We start from the raw sequence: 17,455 nt of genomic DNA on the forward strand, positions 1-17,455 counted from the left end.
CAGAGTCTTTAAGAACTTGTGCAAGACTTTCTGAGAACCTGCCCTAGACTTGGGAAGTTCATTTTACACTTCTGCTTATCTGGATCTGCCTTTTTTTGGGTAAGATTTTAAAGTAAATGTTTTGGTTAATGTTTACAGGGGGTTTTGTTGACTTTTTTGGTTTTTTTTTTTAAATAACGCTGGTGGTATCAAAACCGAACTAAACCAACCCTGCTCTCAGTCTTGACCCACCGCAAAGTAGGAAGAGAAAGGAAATAAAATTAATAAAATACTTTTTTAAGAACTCCTCATGTACTGTGAAAAAAGAGTGTAAGAATTCTGTCAGAAACAATACGGATTAAGAAATGATTGAACACCAAAGCTCAAAATAAATCTTCATTCTCATCCATCAATAGAAACTACATTTTTTTCTTTATTCTTTTTATAAAATTGAATTTCTCAATTCTTATAACTCCAAGTAAAAGGAGAGCTTTTGCATACAATAATTTTTCAGTAATGCTACACATCCTCATTAAATTTAAATTATCTGCCAAGCAAAGAACATATTAGTGCAAAAAATATTTCCAAGAACTTTGTTCACCCTCCCATAAATATAAATATATTTCACAACTTTAATTAGTCGCATGACAAATTTACCCATAACAAAAGACCTTAGGAACTGCCATATTATTATTACATTTCATCAGGCTACTTTTTCAAATTTCTACTTGGATGAAGCAAATCCCTTGTCATACCAAAATATATACATTTTGTAACTTCTTGAATAAATGTATTTTAAGATGTGTGTAGAGTAATAAGATAGTCAAGAGGAAGCCTGCAATGGCGAGGCAGATTTTCCTGCACTTGAAATGCAGCAATTTTGACTGGATGCTAATATTTTGTTTTGACATACTAATTCAGGAGGACCGTAGTATTTATACAAAGTAAGACGTAATTCTTGTCCATATACAAAAGCACTGACTAATGTAACTAAGTCGTATTACTTACTTAAATCATATTCAACTCCAACCCTTAAATAACATCACACTATAAAAATTTCAAATTTTATTTGAAAAAAGAAGAGCTACACCTCACCTGAGCTGTACGTTCATTGCAAAGAATGGTATGCACAAAATTGAGTTCAATTGCTTAATTCAGTGTGGTTGCACACACAGAGGAGCAACTTGATAATACGGAAAGGTTTTCTATCCCTTATTTTAAGGCATAACCAAGAATATTACTGTCTTTCAGAAGCAGCAAGCAATTATTTTCTTTTCATTATTCAGATTACTGGTCTTTGGCAACAACACCAAGAAAACGATTAAAGTTTGCATCTTTCATCCAGGTAAAGAATGAAGAGTTTTAAAGCTTATTGGTAAAGTTCATATGAAAAATTTTATCTGAAATATTTTACTTTAGAAGCACCATTGTGGCCAAGTATCAGACATAATTTCTTTCATTTATGAAAGAAATCTAAGAATCCTGAGTCAATGTTAACATAAACTGTATTAATACAAAAACCATGACTAAACCACTCACATGGAGACCACATATTTCATCTTTGCACTGAGAGCAGGAGTTAACTGCTCTCAGCCTATCAAAAAATGAGAAAAAACTGCAGATTTGAGCTCTTAAGCCTAAACTGGATGCATCACAAATATTTGCAATTTAAGAAAAGCAAATCCTGACACTTGCTTTTCAGACACTTGGAAAGATAAACCTTGAATTCTTTTACCCCATATGTTTTTGGGTCTCTGAAAATCAGAACAGGTATATTTTAGTCGTACAAGCATGACTGCTTTCCCTAGATAATCTACCATTAATAACATTAATAAACCCTATTAAAAGCATACATTCAAGCATCGAAAAGCATTTTCACCAGTCTTTCCTGTTTTACAAAATTTAACTTGTGGAACATTTTCAGCAAGAACTGGAAACATCCCCCCCCACCATTCTTATTTCAAACACTTTCATTGTTCAATTAAGAAAACATGTAAACTGTGGTAGCTTTATTTAAAGAAAAAAAATACAAATAAAGATGATTTAGATCTCTAACAACTTTAATCTCTGCCTCCTAAAAGAATATAGGTTCTCAAATAGTTCAGTATTTCAAAAGATAATTGTTATCTGTTTCTCGGATATGCATAAACATATGGGCATATATATTGACACGTTTACTGGTAACACCTGCAACACAATTACCATAATTACCTCTTCCTTTTGAAGTTCATTCATTCTTCCTCACAAGAGATGCATTCAACTGATGTGTGAAACCACAACTCTCTACCAGTAAATATCAGAGCGGCATCAGTGGCACAGGCTTATCCAAAGACCACCTCTTCAAGACACTTGGATTCACAGTTCAAGACAACAGTTTTCATTGCTCAGGGTAATACCTTTATTCAAATACACTTGGAGAACCAACTCCTTAAGGAACTCTAGGAACGCAGAATGACCAATTTAACTAAAATTTCTCCAGAAAACCTTCTGAGACAGATTGGAGCATTTCCCATTATAGTTTCATCAGAGTCAGCTCTCTGGACCCATATTTACTATTTTAATGCAAAGTTAGATGAACAAGGCCTTCAAAGCTGATTAGTTTCTTTCACTCTTCTCCTGTATCAACTAAGCTAAAAACCCCTAAGTGGTGAAAAAAAATGCAACAAATACACTCAAAACTGAGAAAAAATACAAGCCACGAAACCAAATTACATACTGTATCAATGGTCTTCCACTGAAGAACAAAAGAGAACAAACAGATGAACATAACTTCTGAAAATGTCAAGGAAGGAGTAATGAAAACAGACTAAAATGCTTTAAGCTATAAAGCAAAGTAACTCAACGTATGTTAAAAGTCACCAGGAAGACTGATACGTTGGAAACCACAATTCAGCTAAAAATGTATTCTGAGGTCTCCACTTTTGATGGACTTTGATAGACTAAGACTTTAGAACTGTACACAAAACTGAAATTCTCTAAAAACAAATCATCTCACTGGGGTGATAGAGATAGAATTAAAACTGTTTCACACCTTAAAAATGCAAGAAAAAACTAATTTGAAAGATGTCAGTAGGTAGTAATGCTTAATTACTGAACACTGATGTATATGAGGTAGAAACAAACTTGGGCTTAATATTTAAACTGCATATTTTTGGAAGCTACTGCTTGCCATAGTAGCTTCCAAAAATACCATTAAAAAATCTGAACTATGTCATTTCTGATGTATGCTGGAAGTTTAAGATAAAAAACCCAAAAGAATCCAAGAAACCTAGAATCCAAAGAAACTGACATAATTGACATTACACAGGTCCATGTCTTTGGGGGTGGAGGTACATGGATCAAAAAGAGCCAAGACCATCTGTTTAAACCAGGTATTTATCTGTGCGTTCTGCAAATATGTACAACCTCCCCTTAAGAAAAAACTTCCATGATTCTTGCATTGACGCCCAAGAAAACATCTAGATAATTATTTTCCTCAACTTTTTAATACAGAATAAAACCGTAAGTAACTTGAGCACAAAAGTTCCTCTGCTGTTATTTAAAAAGCTCTGTCCATGCTTTAGAGGGTCATGGGGAAAAAACTGGAATAAAACCTAACCATAACATTCCTGTTTCTTTTGAAGGAAAACTCTACTGAATATTTACTGAAACTGCTAGGCAAAAACAAACAAACAAACAAACAAAAAACCCCTTATGTCAAGCTACTTAGCTCTTCTTACTTTGAACTCTTAGCTTAAGAATTCAAAACTCTTATAGTCCCTCATGTAAGAGTCAAGGCCTCCACAGATAAAAGTATGAATAACATGACATTTGAAGTACAGTTCCCCTCATCCATTTTGTGTGCTCTTCTGCTGTGAATTACTAAAGATGACCTATAAAATACAATTACAGACCCTATAAAAGAATTGGTCTGAAAATAGATGCCATATATACAATCTTCAGGATATTATCTGTTCATAGTGCTCCTCTGGTTATACAGAAATTAGACATTTTCCAGTATCGCAATCCATGTTCTGTTCTTAATATTCCTTTAGGAACAAGACTCATCAAAAGCCAACTGTGCAGGCTCATGATTGTGACACTCTCCTTGGCAGCAGATTAATGCTTTTTTTCTACAGCTCTTCTATCAGTTACTAAATTGAGCTTCAGAAACTGTATGTTTCACTGCATTTCAAGACACTTTTCAGTTCTATTCAAAATTCATTTTGTAAGAAAGTTAGGCAACAGAGAAAGTTTTGGACAAAGTTATTCAAACTTTCATGCATGAAAATCTTGTGACCAACGTACTTCCTTTTCTGAAGGTATTTGAGTCTGATTCACAATCATTTAAGGGAAAATTTGACACTGCAGATATTTTAAATTATCCTTATTTCCCCCTCTGTGACATATTTATTTCTCAAATGTAAAAATTCTCATGATTTCACCCAAATTATACTTCTATTATATGTTATTATATGTAAATACTGAACTCTATGTCCCTGTGTACCTTGAACTATTATCAGTGCCATCTGACCCACAACCTTCTTTCAGTAGTGGCAAACTCTACTAAAAAAAAAACAAAAAGAAGGGAACAAAAAGTATCAAGATCAATTTGTCAGTTAATTTTGAGATGAAAGTCCATACGCCCCTGAGGAATTCCTTACTGTATTTTGGAAGACATATGCATGAATACTTGTCCAATAATAAAAAAATAATTTTCTTCCCAGTTCATATTGCAAAAGGGAAAAAAATCATCAATATCCATTAGATGCATCCGAGGTTTTTGTGGGGTTTTTTTCCCAGAAGGGAAAATACAGTTCCAATGTTAAGTCAGACCAACTAATTTAAGGAAATGTGATGTTAGGGATTTAGGATATTTATTTTAGAAACAGAACTTCTGGGGGATGAGGAGACGGAGGGGTGTAGAGAGGCAAAGCAAAAATGTAGGATTTCACAGCATTAGGAAATTTCTTGACCCTTTGTATTCCTACAGAGAGCTGATCTGTTGCTTCTAATCTATACAGTTCGTAGCAGTAGTTACTACACTGATCAATACTCCTTACCACATCCAAAACCCACCTACCTACAGTAATAATAATAATAAAAAACATCACAAAAAAATGACCTCCACACCCCTCCCCAAACATTACTCTGCAAATTTTAATGCATTAAACAGTTAAAATACCCAGCACTCAGACAATCTTTCATTAAAAAGCACTCCAGCTTTTATAGCAGATCTGCTGAGTGACAAAATAACATTTGTCAGAGGAAAAAAAACCCTTTCTGTCCTGAACAGAAAATTCCATTTGCCTATAAAACAAACAGAACATTAATTGCTGTGCTTGTGTACAACAACTCTAAGCAGAGACGTTCTCTCATAAGAGCAACCACTTCTTATATAACCATAAGGCAGACTTTCAGATTACTGGAAGGTCTTATATGCCTTAAACCAGTCCACTTTTGTCATTTATTCCACCTGGTCAAACAGAAGTCCACATACAAAACAAACGGTTCTATAACCTGAGGTCATGTTAGGTACTACAAAATACCCCATTTCGCTATGACTCCCAAGAGTAAATTGAATAGAGAAAGAAAAATCTAGATATTAACAAAAAAGCCCCAGAGGACTAGAAGGTTGCTGTAGCTTGACCTCTTAACCAAAATGAGAAATCAGAAGGGCAAACTTTGAAAAATGCTGCAATCACTGCTCTCAAAAAACTGCAAAAGTGATGATACTGTTCTGCAGCTCAAGCACCAGTTTCTCTAATATACAATTAAATTTTTAACTACTTTAAACAACATTTCCTCCAATTATGTCTTCCTTTATTTCCACTGCAGGTATGATATGACTCTTTGTAACAAACCTGTATGCATTTATACATTTATCTTCCTTATTATCAGCCCTTTCCAAACTAAACAGATGATGCTCTTTCAACGTCTCTTTGGTTGCTTTCTTTGACTTAGGGTTCTTGTTTTCCTATTAAGCTTTTTCAAGGTCTCACACCATACTTTTTATGAAGCCTTCATTACCCTTGAGTACAGCACACTATTTCAGCTGCATTTTAAAAAGAACATTTCCACTTAAATCATCCAAGAGCGAAATTGCCTTTGACACCCTACAAGCAACTCTCAATTTCATCTTCTGTCATACCTGTTCTTCTTTTGCTTCACTAATGTCCATTTGGTCAGTCCACACAATATTTTTCCACGTGATGTGCAATACTTCCACTTGCCAGCTTCTTTGACTATGAAATAATGTCTCCAGTTTACCAAGACAGTTTTAAATACTAATCGTATATAGTGGTTGTTGCCAGTACAACATAAATTTTTTAAATCTATTTACATTCTACTTTGTTAGCATGACGAATAGAAAAGAAAACAACTTGTGAATTATTCAGCCTAAAGAATTCCTTGCTTGTTTTTAGCTTCACTTCACACAAAAAAAAACTCCACCCTACTCAGATTGATACCAAGGGATATAACTTGAATACCGTGTGATATCCATCATTTGCCAATGAGCATTTATCAATGAACTTTTAGAAAACAGCTGGGCAACCAGCAAGTCTGTCTGTTAATTGATTGAAGGTAGAACAAAGTGAAGGTCAAAGCAACAAATGAAACTACAGTGAAGTTGTGCTTTAAACTGAATCAACATACCTATTATATTAAAATGGTTCAATACTTGTTAGAGATTTAATATACCTCCTCTGAGATACAGTAAATACTGAAACCATTAGTATTCATAACTATACAATCCTAAACATTTAATTAAATTGAGAAGTCTTTTTTTGTGATTAACACCTACATTATCAGACATAGTGTCAGATGTAAACACAAAATCTGGGACAGTAGGAATATGGGTGGTTTATTAAAAATCAAGTTAAACAAACAGTTTTCTATTAAGTCGGAGAAATGCACATTCTCCCCAAAAAGATTCCAACACCTTCCCCCGAGGGGCTCTTCATTGACTGGATAAAGTCTAAGGAGATTTATCAGCTTAGCTAACCAGGTAAAATAAATAATGCTAATATGTTCTTCTACATCACATCCAGATAAGGTTCATATAAATTCATCAATACTGTCACAGATGTAAAAAGAAAAAGGAATCAATTTACATCAAAGCAGCAAATTATAATTCAATTAAATTGTTTATTCTAGAGCAGAATATTAATCTTGAATATATAAAATAAAATATTATCATATATGAAGAAATAGTAGGATTTTTTTCTCTTAAATAAAATATCTTTTGTAGTTTATGAATAATATTCTGCATAAGAGTTAGTAGGATGGTAATCTCAACCCAAAACTAGAAGTTCACAATATAAATTTGTGTTGCTTTCATAAGGTATAAAAAGGTGGGAACAGGATCTATTATCCAGAGATCAGCTTTTCATTATAATATCAAACTGGTGACATCAAGGCATAAAGAGATACTATTAATAAATAAGTAAATTCACGAGAATTCAGTAGAGTTGCAACTGTATAATCATAACGCCATGATTATAACAGCATTTGAAAGGGAAGCTTAATGTGTAGTTTAGAAATAGAGCTATACTAAAATTACGTACTTCTAGTAGCAGTAATGACTGTCAATTCTGGTTAACATACAAATAAATAAAACCAGTGATCCCATGCTTAAAAAAAGGTCCTTAATCTTAGCTCAACATTTCAGAATCACTGCAGGATTACCCTACCTAACGACAAACACAAAGCTGAACTTTAGACTCAATAAAGGTGAGAGAACTCACATACATGCATTCCTATTAATTCTCTCCTTTATAACTCTACAGAGAAATCTTCATAATATCCATTGCTCATGCAAAAGACACAGAATTAGGCAGACAATAGGTACATAATCCACCCCTCCACTCTCACAGGAAACAGGACCTTTGTGTGGCTTTCTCAAGAACAAACCATGGAACACCCTCAAGAAAACAGCATTCACAATGAACACAGACAATGGCACAGCAAGAACTATATATTTTGAGAGCACAAAAAAAAAAAGAATCAACATCAACCTAAGACAAGACTTTTAAATGTTATGTACCTACTACATATGCCAGACACACATACTTCCTATGATTTACATGGATTGTAGTGGCACACATATCCTAATCTGGAGCACATAACTACTCTCCGATTAAGGATAAAAGGATTAAGTCCAAAGGCACTATTTTAAATTTTTCTTTTACCACAAAGCTGTGAGATGTTCTGAGGTCCAAGATGGGCTTGAAGCCCCCTGACTTTTTCAGGATCAGGAAGTACCTTCACTAAAATCCTTTCCTTGTTCCTCTTGTAGTGCAGGCTTTATAAATCTGCATTTAGAAGGGAAAAAAAATCTGGTTCAGAAGAGCAGAAAGACTTTTAAGTATTCCATATCACTTCAGTCTGTGCCTTGAGAGCCTTGGACTAACTACAATATTGCCTCAAAGTAACTCCAGTAAAAAGGCTGAAGGGGGCAGCGCCTGGAGGAAAAAGAAATAATACACAAATGTACCAGTATACTGAAAATATGAATATTCTACTCCAAAACTGCTTCAACAAGTACATGCATATGATGCAGATCTTTCAGTTGCATTCAGTTATTCACTACCATATTCCTTCTTAACGACTGCTTTCTGTTTTTTGAAAACAAACTCAGGTTTTTTTCTTCCCCTAAAGTATGTTTAGGTTATCTGTTCCTTCTGCATTTCATGACACTTCCACTACAGTGTTCTCAGAGGAAAACAGAAATTTATTTTAAGACCCAATTGTCATCTTTTATTTTAATGCTATAATTTTTTATAGCAACTAAAGTGTCAAACACTTTCACTATCTGACTTTACTGGTACTACAAACCCCAACAAAAGATGCTTATATTTTGTGCATTGAAAGGAAAAGATTAAATTTCTGCAATTTAGAACAACTAAAAAGATTCTATAAATGCTACAAACTATGAGCTTATTTACTGGCTTAATTTTGCAACGGCAATTTCAAAGACAGTCAGTAAACAAAAACATTTAGAAGACTGTCATTGGCTCATCCACAGTAAGACATACCAAAAATGGAAAAAAGTTTGATGCATAATATTTTTATGCACTGAAAAATTAATCATTAAAAGTTTGAAATTTAACAACTTTTAGAATAACTTGAATTCACAGGCATAACATTAAAAAACTGAGTGTTGAAAAATAAAAATTAATTCCACAAAAAGCTTTGAAGTACAATTAATTGCAAATCAAAGTTGCTTTTTTCTTCTTCATAATGAAAATCTATCATAACTCAAAAAATGTACAATTCAGTTTTAAAGAGCTATCCCTTAAACCAAAGCAGGCATTCATCTCTTAGCTTTATTGTTTTGTTTTTAGAGTTCAGAGATAAATTTCTAGAGATGTCAACTACCAGTGCCCTGAGATAAGCCTGCATTGTAGTATACTTCTTTAGTTTTTTTTAACACAAAAAGTACAAAACTCACACAGTAAATACAGAAACCTCTGTAAGAAAAACTGTTGTGGCCTTACAGAAAGAGTGAGAATAAAGAGATCAAGGTCCTGTGAAACACTTCCATAGCCCTCACTTCCTGTCCAGTTAGACATTGTCAGTGGAGAGTTTGCTGGTTTTGGTCATAAAGATAGTTGCACAGCTAAGTTCCACCTATAAAACAGAATTAATGTATCATGCTTTTTGTTCATTTTGAAGTCACCACTTTTACAAAATAATTTTTACAGAAATACTTATTTCACATTCACATTACATGATGTACCAAGATTCGGACGTCTGAATTATCCTGTGTCAGCCAAGCACTTCGTTGCCTTTGTAACAGCTCTTGCATCATGAAAACCAAGGATTATGCTTTTTAAATTTTCAATCAATCTAGTCAAAATGACCTTGAGTTTACTACAAACAGAACATATGCGTGGCAGTTACAGGTCACCTGAAATCTAGTAAATTGATCAGGCAGCTGAACATCGAGATTAACACTTTAAAGTAATTTTCAAAAAAACATTAAGCTGTATTCAACCTGGGCAGCCACAGTATTGGAAACTAAAGTGCAAGTTCTTAATATATCACCTTCAAAGTGTTTTCTGATTTTTTACTTATTTGCAGTCCTGTGTGCTTAACACAAGTGCTTAATTAAACATTTTTTCTTAATAGAAGCAGTGAATGTTAAGGCTTGACTGAATGACCATTCATCCTGTCTACCTCTCTGAATGATACTAACACAGAGGTTTCAGTTTACCAAAAACACAAGGTTGTGCATACTGCTATCACTACTTAATGAATAAAAACCTAAAACTATTGGTTTGGTTAGGGTTTGTTTGTTTGCTTGCTTTATTGAGATTTGTTTCCTTCTCTGGGGAACAAGTGTGCATATTAACAATGTTTGAATTGCCACAAATATTTCTGATGATATCTTAAATGTTATGGTATTCTTATTTGTTTTCTTTATACTTGTTATTTTTTCCTCATTGGTAATTGAAAATACCTTTGTTTCTGTCTTTTTTTCAGAAAAAAGACAGAAAAAACTGTCTTTTTTTCCAGCTGTTTCTAACTAGGAATATATATCCCTCTGAAATCATGCAAGCATAAAAGTCATTAAGATGTATATTATTAAAACGTCAAATGTTATTGGAGGGTCCTCTGCTTGTAACTACATTGGACAACAGTTTAGATTGATTGTATCAAAATGGGCAACACAGGGCTAAAGAGGAAAAAAAACCAAAAACCCACCGCCAAAGCTAAAGTTGCCAAACAAAGAGTATTACCCTGATCCAGTCACTTATTAAAGTCAGAAAGACAGTTATGGCATATTATTAACAAAGTTTCCTTCTCACACAAGTTATCCTTGCTGTCAACATCCAACCAATTATAGTAACACAAACACTCCTTTGTCAAGAATTTTTTACCTTTGTACCTTACTCTTTATCACACATTAAAGTTAGCCTTAATTTCTACATTACAGCACTGTGTTGAGAAAGCAGTGAAAACCCCTGCCAAGTGAATTTTTTAAACTTGAAAAATTATAGAGGTAAATTGGGATTTTCTTTCTCAAAAAATATCATGAATTTTGGACCTAATGGAATAAACACAACTAATGCCAAAACTTTATCAAACACAACCTTAAGCCAAAACCTCCTCACAAATAACAAGGTAAGCATAATAGCCCAGATTATTTTGTATCCTCTACTTCAAAAAAAGGCAACTTTCTTTTATAAGGCAGATGTCATGAAACTGCTTGGTGCTTTGACAGATCTTTGAAGAAATAATTGATTACAGTGTATCCTCCTATAATTAATCCCCTAGGCAATCTAAATAGCTCAGCTGGTGGAAATAGAGTCTGCTAAGCTATAAAACCAGCCTGATAAGAAGGTTATCATAGCATATTGCTCTTCTAAGATTAGCTGACAAAAGTTATTTGCAGGAAAATATAAGAATAGTTGGCTTAGCACTAAAAACAATTCTAAATCCATGGTTTTAAAAAATTTTCTCAATGCCATAGCATCTTCAGTTAAGATAGGATGTCTCACACAGTGCTTGTAGAGTGCAGTGGAGCCCAGTATTGAAACTGCCCAGCTAGGTATATGAAGGTTCAGAAGTTAAAACAAAAGGGGGAAATAAAACCGAATTGCCATTGTTAGGCCTTTTCACTCAGGTTCACCGTGCAAAGCAAGACCAACTACAACATCTGAGTTGGTGCAGACAGTCAATTCAGTCATTTGTTCACGTATCATGCTCCCCTGCAATGGGGTCTCCAGGAAGCAGCAAAGACAGAAATAGCTGGAAAACCTTTCCCCTCCCAGTCAGCGTGTCCTTCACCTGCTGCTGACAGCCCGAACTGGATGTTCAAACACAGAGGTTCAAACTCATCCCCCACCCACCAAGTCCAGTGAGTGCAAGTCTTCTACCATTCAGCAAGTATGACCTCGGACAGACTGCTTTTAAAAACCTGTAATTATATTAAAGGGCTGGGCACTCACAGTGTATGAACCAGCACCCAATTTATCAGCACACTCCTGGGCTTTGTCTCTAAGACACGTAATAATTTTAACTTCAGAATAAGACTGAAGTAGTTACAGATCTAGTTGGATATTGTCTTGTGAAAGCTCCATTTTTCAGCTGAAAGTAATAATTTTTTTAAAAGGCATGTAACTTCATTTATCAGTTCAAAGGGACTTAGTGTAATTGAAGACTCTGTAACTTCAGTATTCAAAAGCCTGATCATAAAGCTACTTAGTCATTCTAAGGTGGCAGAGTCAAAGTTAAGATTTAAAATACACTGTATACTTATTTCATCAAAATTAACACATGGCTTTTAAAATAAAACGACGGATTCCTAAAAATGTCACAACAGCACTACAGAGAAGAGATGCTCAGTTGGGGACAGAAACAATACCAAATAGGTTACATGTGGCACTGTCATGGGTTTGAGATAGGACATTGCCAGGAGGATGCATGAAAAGAGGGCAACCAGGCTCTAAGCTTAAAGTAGCAAAAAAGGTGATTTAATTACCTAACGGAATTGGAAGATAGGTGCAAGGCAAAAATAAACTTTTCATACATTATTTTGTTCACTCCCCCCCCTCCCCCTCTTATGAACCCATAGTATTTACCCCCTTTCCTCTTTTACAATCCACAAGCCGGGTAGGGAGGCAGGGTGTAGGGCCTTTTTTCAGTCCACAGAGAAGATTCTCACATTTATTCATCACTACAATTCTTCTACTACAAATACTCTTTATCTCTACTTGTTTCTCTCTCCAGACAGTTTTCTGCTCTCACCCCCACCTTCTTAAGAAGCAGTCTCTGCACTCATCCCCCCTTTCCCTCTTTCCAAACCAGCAACACAGACAGGGGGCAATGTGAGAGGAGTTCTCTGGTTAGTTTAATCAAGAAGGGGTCTCTATTTAGCCACGGGGTCTTTTCCCACAAGAGACAGTCCTCTAGGAACTTCTTTGGAGTGGGTCCAATCTCATGAGCAACATCCCGCCCGAATTCTGCTGCTTTGTGAGTCTTTTTGTCTATAAGGTGCTGTGCAGATTCTCCCGAGCCGAGGCCAGGCTGCTTCCATCCCAGAAGCAAGGCCTTTCTCTCCCAGTTAAAGGTTTTTGCAGTTTTAACTCTTAGATGAGACTCTCACTGGTTCACAGTCTTTTCCAGGCATCCATCTGCTCCTCTGGAGTAAGCTGTGGGTGGATTTCTGCATCTTTATGGACTCCATGGGCTGCAGGAGAAACTTCTTGCTCCCCCATAGCTTTCACCACGGCTAGCAGAAAGTTTTCAGCTCCGGTGCTGGGAGCACTGGAGCACCCCTTATCCCCCCCTTCTTCACTGACCTTGACAATCTCTATGCTATTTTCCCTCACATATTTTCACCTCCACCTCCTCCAACTACAAAGATGTGAAAGAAGTGCATGCCTCCTTTGTTTTGATTTCTTCTTAAATATGTTTTCACAGAGGTGTAACTAGCACCTCCAACTAGCCCAAACTTAGCCGGTAGCATGTCTATCACTTTCAGAGCCATTAGAGATTGGCTCTGATGGACTTGATGTAAAAACTTCCAGAACTTTCACTCAGGACACACAGGAGCCATCTCTGTGCCACTCCCCACCCCTCAGACACCTCCCCAGGCCTACTACAACAGCTTCTGAGGAGTCTAAATTTCTCCTAGATGTTAAAAATACTTTACTAATGTTTTGAGCCAATCAAAACTACCACAGGCACCTACTTGGAAGCAGTTTGAAAAATACTGTTCACCTACACAGCAATATAGAGATACTTCATACTAGAACAATTAACTACTGAAAGATAGACCTTTTCCTACTTTCTTTTTTTCCCCCCATGTAATCGAGTAGTGGTAGCCCTCCTGTGCAATCTGTTAGATCAGTTTTCACTACTGACTTGAACTTCCATGAGCAGTGAAGAGGAACACTTAACTAAAAAACACTCAATAGTAAGGATGCATGAAAAAGGCAAAAAGCACACTACCAACTACTTTCCTGTAGAAAACTGGTTATATTTGCCATCAATAAAATGAAGAAAAAAAATTAAATTATTGGGATTTAAAAAGCCATTATGAGCTTCCCATCATCAGTGTCCCTCTAAACTCACAGGTGATATGAACCACACTTTCATAAGAATTACCAAGTTACAATACAGATATTTTTAAAAGTTCTGCCATGGAAATGCAAAAATAAAAAAAGCTAAATAGCCAATCAGAGAAAAGTAACAACTTGCCAGTTACACTGATTTAATTTCTATGCTATATAATGACATATTAGAACACACACAGAAAGAAATCTAGAGATTCAATTATACACAGGTGAGCAATAAGGTCTATTAAGAACAGAAGATAAGCAAATAACAAAGTTTAGGTGAAAATCAGTATTTAAAATCTGCTGATGTCCCAAAATTTTAAATGGAAAATGCTACTTTCTCTCTTACAAACTTTAAAGTTTGAAGTTTAAGCATAGTAATTGTTAATAATAAATTTGTTGAGTTTAAGCTTCTACAGAAATTAACATTTCTCATGAAATGACACTGGAGAACTCAGATGTAGTTATAATAATCACATACTAGATTTAACCAACTGTTACTGTGTCAGCTTACATACCACTTTTCCCAATGGTAATAAAGTTAGTGGATATTCAGACTTCAACCAGAGATACAGTTAGAAGCCTTAAGAGATTAAGCTCATTTTTGTAAGTGAAAACAGTTTCACAAACAGATATTCAAATGAAACTTTTAACAATAAAGGAAACATGAGTAGTGTACACTTAAGCATTACTTTGAAAGTGTTTCCAAAAAGGAAGTAAAAAAATAAGCATGGTTTTAGTAAGCAATATAAATATTCTCTTATAATCTTTCTTTGTCCCTTGCCTCTCATTTTCCCCCTCATTCTTTCTCCCATATTTCTGATTACAGTCTTTGGAACATGAATCACACCTTACAGGACTGTATAGTATCTTCACAATACCAGACAACATACACTTAGCAATTTTTCACTAGTACCATCTTCTTAGTAAGTTAAGACCAGTTTAGAGAACAGCAGCAATAGTCTGCTAGAATAATGTTAATGGTAATGTCATGTATATCTATTTAACGTACAACTAATAGGGGGGAAAAAAAGGGCAAATGTCTGAAATGAATAAAAACAACAAAGGTACAAACTTACTCAGCATATTATGCAAAGACATAAGTGGAACACTGTATGCAAACAAAAGGCATATTAGAGGATGAAAGGGGCACAGGGGAAATTTCAACAACTAACCTAGGTAAGAAAAGCAAAGGCAATAAAGCTATCCTCAAATGGCAAAGGAAGTCTACATCATAACTTGCCACTAGCCAAGTGCTTATATACTAGATATACAATCCTCTTCCAGTGAAGAAACCTGAGGACATGATTGTGAAAAACCTAAAATATTTTCTTTAAATAAATAGGCACCTGAGTTGTTAGCCATTTTGGACAAGTTTAAGATAATCTATTAGCATCTATATAGAACTCCAGTAAAAGACTAGAAGTCCTATTAAAAAAATAGTCCTAGAACTTAAATCTTTTTCTTCTAGAGAAAAGCATATACCAAAACTACATATAGACATATTATGCACATTTAGTGCTGGAGGACTGAAGACAGTTTCCCCCAAAAGCTCACAGGGACTAAACTTTACTTGCTTTTTCAAATAATTTCATTATATATATTTTTAACAGTAGCAGTTAGTCTGCTGAATAGTTGGACACCTTCATGAATTAGACAAATAGGTCTTATTAGCTTGCCACTTGATAGAACTAGAGAAATCAAATACCAACATCAGCAAAAATAGCATTCACTGCTTTTCAAATGATTCTTAAATCTTCTGTTCTGTAAGGAAAAACCTTGTATTATTTGATTTACACACACAAGCAGCTCTCATACCCATACACCTTATTCACTTTATTTGGATCAGCCATTTTCAATGAATGTGTACATTATTTCAGGTTGGATATGAGTTTTCATGGGAATAGCAGGATACCAGTTTCAACTGAATACTCTACAACTACACATAAATAAAAAAGTAAGCCTTCTCAATACTATGGAAAGTTGGAGTTAAAGAGAGAACAGTGTCCTAGCTTATCTCCTATTTGATTTTTAAAGACAATCCAGTATTTATAAATTGTGGGTTTCAGGCCTCATAAAAACTTAACATTTTACTCAGAGAGTTAATTGAGGCACCTGTAATTCTGCTTAATTACAGTCTTCTATTGCTTCTCTCAAGCATAATCTATTTAGTATTACAATGCTGCAAAAGCACACAGAAACAGAAAACTTACTTCAGCGGTGGTGAGAAATGCCTACAGTTTTAATGTGCCGTGACCCTCTTTCAATTAGACACATAATATTAGCATAATCTCCCTATTTTTTTTTAACTTTTAGCTTTGAGTGAAATTTGGAAAAAAAAAAAAAGAAATGCCATAAAAAACTACTTACTAGGTAGTGAAAACTTACACATTGCTAAAAGAATCTCAGACACTGAGTAATATATAAATTGTTTACCTTGGTTGCAATGTCAGCTTTATAACTGTCTTGCGTGGCAAAGAATCTTGAGAAGCCTGAACATCGTCCTACAAGAGAACATCTTTGAATTTGTTTTTGAATACACTTCAGTGGATAATATATGAGCTTTGTCTATTATATGCATTTTGTGTAGTACAAAACCACATTAACAACACCATAAACCAGAGCTTATTTTAGCCCGTGACTGAGGATGACAAACCACAAAATTTAATAAACTAAATCCTTCACACTGACAAAAGAAAGAGGCCCACTTTGACCAATTCACTGGGAAGTTATTTTTATTAAATATCTTATTCGATTCCACTCTCAAATTGTTATGCCTGTGTTTTTATTGCTGCATACAAGACTTCATAATCACCAACTTTCTTCAAATTTTGCAAATGCTTATCACATATTTTTATTAACTTTCTCCTGCTATAAAACTATCTGAAACATTACACTCCTGTGCATTTATCACAAGGATTCACTGTCTAGTTTCCGACGTTTTTTCCAGTTTTCTAGTTTACTGAACTCTTGTTGTTACCTTATATTGTACGCAAAGAGAAGTTTCAAAAACACTACTTTGGGGTGTGGTGTAGTGTAGGGCTCACTTCCACTGAGGAAAGGTAGAGACAAGACATTGCTGTCACTGTTGCATTAGTCTAAGAGAACAGCCAAACTGCTGATTCACAGTGCATTCCTGTCAGTTCATAAAAAACTATAGACTTTGAAACTGAAGTGCAGAGTTTTCAGTTCCTCAAAACAGCCTCAAAATCATGTTTTTCAAATCCAGCAATTGTCAATTACATGATTTTTTTTTTCTGCACGGAAAGAACTAAGACTAATGTACAGGAATGGTGCAATGGTTGCACAGCTTTACTTTTTCAGTTTGAGTCCCATCCATGATCCAAGCAAAGCTGGGTCATTCTGAGATCTTTAAGTTTGTTCTTTTTTTCAGTGTATTTCCTTCCAAGTGTTTTTTTGCTTGTTTG

At 34.9% G+C, this 17,455-nt stretch overlaps 1 protein-coding gene across 1 annotated transcript in view; it reads right to left on the reverse strand.

The window, feature by feature from the left end:
• MAN2A1 (mannosidase alpha class 2A member 1) overlaps window positions 1–17,455 on the reverse strand; it is a 124,774-nt gene that overhangs the window by 44,524 nt on the left and 62,795 nt on the right. Inside the window, exon 12 of the mRNA XM_085043266.1 lies at window positions 16,464–16,531. Within this exon, the coding sequence (XP_084899392.1) occupies window positions 16,464–16,531 (68 nt within the window). The remainder of the gene's footprint in view (window positions 1–16,463; window positions 16,532–17,455) is intronic.

The sequence above is a fragment of the Lichenostomus cassidix genome, chromosome Z (assembly GCF_008360975.1).
Source record: "Lichenostomus cassidix isolate B80296 chromosome Z, HeHo_3.0, whole genome shotgun sequence".
In the NCBI taxonomy this organism is placed as follows: Eukaryota; Metazoa; Chordata; class Aves; order Passeriformes; family Meliphagidae; genus Lichenostomus; species Lichenostomus cassidix.